The following is a 4,532-nucleotide window of genomic DNA, read 5'->3' on the forward strand; positions in this document are numbered from 1 at the left end:
TATATATATACATAAAGATTTGTTTTTATTAGTTTTAATTATGTGTATGTCTGTGTGTGAGTATGTACACACAAGTACAGGTGCCCAAGGCCAGAGGAGGCCAGAGGTCTTCAATCCCCCTGAAGCTACAGTTATGGGTAATTGTGAGCTACCTGACATGGGTTCTGGATGTCAAACTCCAGTCCTCTGCAAGAGCAGTCGGTGATCTTAACTGAAGCACCATCTCTCCACATTACACAAAAGATAAATTTGGGGATGGGATCAGAGGTAGAACACTTACCTAGGGGCTCCAGATTAGATCTTCACCACTGAAAGAGACTGGTCCTACAACTCACTTGCCTAATGTGTGAAGTTGTACTTTGATCCCCAGGAATATACACACATAAATAAGCAAGTAAGTAAGTTAATTAATTAATTAATTAATTAATAGGTTAAATTGGGCATAGTGGCACACATCTATAACCCTAGCACTCAGGAAGTCGTAGCAGAAGATCAGGAGTTCAAGGCCTCTATCAGCTACAGGGCCTGAGCTACATGAGAACCTGTCTCAAAAAAACAAAATGAAGCAAAAAGCAGGTGAGATGGCTCAGTGAGTAAAGGGACTTGTTGCCAAACCTAAAGACCCAGTTTGATCCTCAAATCATATGGTGAATAGGACAGAACGAGCTCCTCCTGAAGTTGTCCTCTGACCTCCACATAAGCACCATGGCATGCTGCCCACACCCATAAATTAAATAAATAGATAACAAATGTAATAAAAATGTAAAAATAAAAACTATTAATAATATAGCAAATTAAAAATAAAAGATGAGTCTGTCTGCAGTGGAGGCATCAAGATGGAGCTATAGGACCATCCCCACAAAGCCAGACAGGCAGGGATGTGGAGGCCTTTTACATATACCATCTTCTATCAGACATTATACCCAGCCCACTGAGGTTTCCCAACCCTTTTTACAGTTGAGGAAACAGACTATGAGAAGTTAAAGGGCAAGCTGAGGCCCACCCTACCAGGAAGATCTGGAACTTCAACCCAGATTTTATTGTAAAGCCAACATTGTTTCCTCTCCCAATGTGGTATTAAAATTGGGGACTGGAGAGATCAGGAGTCAAAGGGAGAGCTGAGAAAGAAAATGCTATAGTGATGACATGGTAACTGTTTTCTTCTGTTTCTACAGCTATGGAGTCAAAATCCGGGCCCCTCACGCAATGGTCATGACCTTTCTCTTCAGGAGTGGCAGGTATGCTCCAACTCCCACCCCCACCCAGGTCTCTGGATACTACTCAATTGGGAGAGATGAGGTCAGCTCTCAGCCCACAATGGTTGTAGTAGCTTCCTAGCAGGGTCTAGCCTGTCCACCCCCACCCAGCCTTACTTTACTGCACTTCCTAAAGTCCAACTCTGGTATGTGTCCCCACTTGAAAAATGCCTGTGCCTTGCCACTGTCCTCCAGAGATGCCCAACTGCCAGGCCTGGATCCTCAAGGCCTTCTTACCTGGCCTCAGCTGAATCCCTACAGTGTCCACTGTGGGGCCTCCTTGGCATGCAGGACCTGTTCCTTACACATGTTTCGGTGTTTTTGCTCCCACATATTTGCTCGTGCATACCCCTATCAGGAGTGCCCTGTCTTTTCCAGCCAGGCTTTATTTTCCACCTGGGACCTGTCTAGTACTCTGAGTCAGATTCTCTGGGAAGCTGTTTCTGATCTCTCCTCAACTGCTTAAGTGTCTTGGCCTTCTTTTGAGCCCTCATAATCCTTCCCCTTCAAGGCTCTACTCAGAAAAGTTCTGTGATCTAGTGTTTTTTTTTTTTTTTGGAAAGGCCAATAGAAGTCCAGTAGTGACAAACCTTGGGTCATTCAAGACAAGCAGGTGTCCTGGTTTCTGTTTACTTTATTAAACCTCCTAGTAAAGAATATTTTTTTCGTTAATTATTTATTTAATAACCACATACTTAGAAGAAGCATTTCATTACAACAGCATTGACATATTCAATAAAAATTTTCTGAGCTAAGATGCATCTTTTTCAGAATTGGCTGTAAATTTTTAGGTTTACAGTTGAATTATTATAGTTATACAATATTGTACTCAGTATAAACCCTATAAGACATAAAGTTAAATGAGATTTTAACCTTTAAAAAAAGATCTCCATTTCATTATTAAAATACACAGTTTCATACAGAAAAATTCATTTTCAATGCAATTGACATTAATATGTTTGCACATGCATTTCTGATCTCTATATATCTGATTCTTACTAGTGATAGTCGGTTACTTTCTGAGCTCCTTGGCATCTGAGCATAGATATAAAGTCATCAGGTAGATTTCAATGGTAATGTTTATCACATCTACTAATTATTATTTTTTTAATCCTTATTTTTTAAATCGTTAATAACTACATGATTAGAAGAACCATTTCAGTAAAGATTTAACATATTTAGTAACACACTCCAGAGCAAGAGTACATCTCTTTCACAAGTGGGTGCAAATTTCTAGGTTAACAGTTGAGTTAATACAGTTAAACAATATTGAACTCAGTATAAGCACTGTAAGACATAAAATTGAATGAGTTTTTTAACTTTTCAAAAAGATCTCCACCTCATTTTAGAATATATTGTTCCTTGCAGAAAGACTTATTGTTTTTGCTACTAACACTGAGATGTTGGCACATGCATCTCTAATCTGTATGTATCTGATTATTACTAGTCATAATCGGTTGCACTTGTATCCTTGGCGCCTGTGTATGTCTATGAAGTCATTGGGTAGATTTCAATGGTAATGTTTATCACCTCAAACTAATTAGCACGATGTAAATTTCCATGCTTCCTCCTCAAATATAATACATTTTTAAAAATTTGTTGATTTTTTTAAGTGTGTGTATATCACACAGAACATCTCAAACCATCTTATTCAGCTATACTCCCACTTCCCAGATGGCACCCTCCCATAGCCTCCCTCCCACCACTAGAGCCCTTATACTCTGATATCCCTGTGACTGTCTGCTGTGTTGTTCACACCCCAGCCAATCCCCACTTCTTGTCCATCTGGTGAATCTAGTCAGCCTGTCTAGAGGTCTTTGTTTTAGGAGGGTCAGCTGTTCCTCTTCTAGCAGCAATCAGTTGTCAGTACTCCTTTAGATGAGATTAGGGTCTGCTGTTCATTTTCCCAGTTCTGTGCTGGATTACTATCTGGGAGTCCCTTTGGCCACCCTGGCCAACAGCTCAAAAGAAGGTATCTCCTATCTGGCATTGTTGCTTGTTATGTAGTCTTTAGCTATGCATATGGACTCTTAAGAAATTGTATTGACCCCTTTAATCTTTGGTTATACTTCTCTTTTGGATGTTTAAGGCCATACAGTTGGCCCAGATAAGCCAATTTATTTTTACTCTTAAGGTCGTTTGAGGATCTGTTCCTCAGGGATCTCATGGGCTTGGAGGAGCCCCTGGCTCCTTTCTTTTACCAGTTCCGCCTATGTGAAGATAAGTCAAAGGTCCTGCTCGACCATGGTTGGCTTCACTTGGAAGCATGGAGGAAATGATTCCTCTGTATTGACCCTTCTTTTGTAGACTGGACACTGGTTCAAGTCCATCTTGGTGGGGTCTCCTTGGCCTCCTTGATCAAGAGGACAGGTGACCCACCACAATTACAGGACATTTTGAGAGATGCTCATAGTCCCCTGGAACTAGTCGACCTAGGAGGGCAAGGAGCAAAAACTGTCCTTTATGTCCCTCTGACCAAATTAGTATAGGCCTCAAAGTATGTCTTTTAAACATCCAAGAAGGTTAGTTCCACAAGTCTGATACTTTTAATTACTATGTGTCATATACATAAATATTGGGCAAAGACCAATTGTTCTCAGATGAACCTTACCTAGACATATATTTCTTGATCTGCTATGTATAATTTGTCAGTAGGGTGTAGTAGTAATATGGTTCCCTCTGGTTTTTAAAACTAGCTAGGCATTGTTTATCTCTCGCATTGTCTCACTCCTCCACCATAGTTTTCCCACTTAAGATGTCCCCATTTCCCCCCTTTCTCCCTTAATAATACCCTTCTCCTACGGTCCTACCTCTCTTGAGCGCCTTCTTTCCCTTTATCCCCTAGGTTCCTTGTATACCCTTCCCCCGCCCTTAAACTAACCCAATTTTTATCCATATCTCCCTTATTAAGGCCTGTTTCCTACTGTTCTTCTCTTTCAGGTTATTTCTTTTCCATTACCTCCCTGTTTCCTTTCCATTATCCTGATTCCTGTAGTTACGTTTGGTTGCATACTTATTTATCAGAGTCTGGATCTAGGATCCACATATCAGGAAGAACATATGTAGATTTTTTTTCTGAGATTGTGTTACTTCACTTAGTATAACAGTTTCTAGTTCCATCCATTCACCTGCAAATTTCATGATTTCCTCTTTACTGCTGAGCAAAACGCCATCATACAAATGAACCACATTTTCATTATCCACTTGTCAATTGAGGGACGCTTAGGTTGCTTCCATCTCTTAGCTATTGTGAAAAGAGCAGCAACAAACATGGAT

The 4,532-nt window shown here is 40.4% G+C and overlaps 1 protein-coding gene across 1 annotated transcript in view; it reads left to right on the plus strand.

Annotated features, from left to right (window-relative positions):
* The window catches only part of Pxmp4 (peroxisomal membrane protein 4), a 38,995-nt gene that overhangs the window by 8,434 nt on the left and 26,029 nt on the right, over positions 1-4,532 (plus strand). Inside the window, exon 2 of the mRNA XM_008855055.3 lies at positions 1,176-1,238. Within this exon, the coding sequence (XP_008853277.1) occupies positions 1,176-1,238 (63 nt within the window). The remainder of the gene's footprint in view (positions 1-1,175; positions 1,239-4,532) is intronic.

Source organism: Nannospalax galili, unplaced genomic scaffold (genome assembly GCF_000622305.1).
Source record: "Nannospalax galili isolate Female #2095 unplaced genomic scaffold, S.galili_v1.0 scaffold1408, whole genome shotgun sequence".
NCBI lineage: Eukaryota > Metazoa > Chordata > Mammalia > Rodentia > Spalacidae > Nannospalax > Nannospalax galili.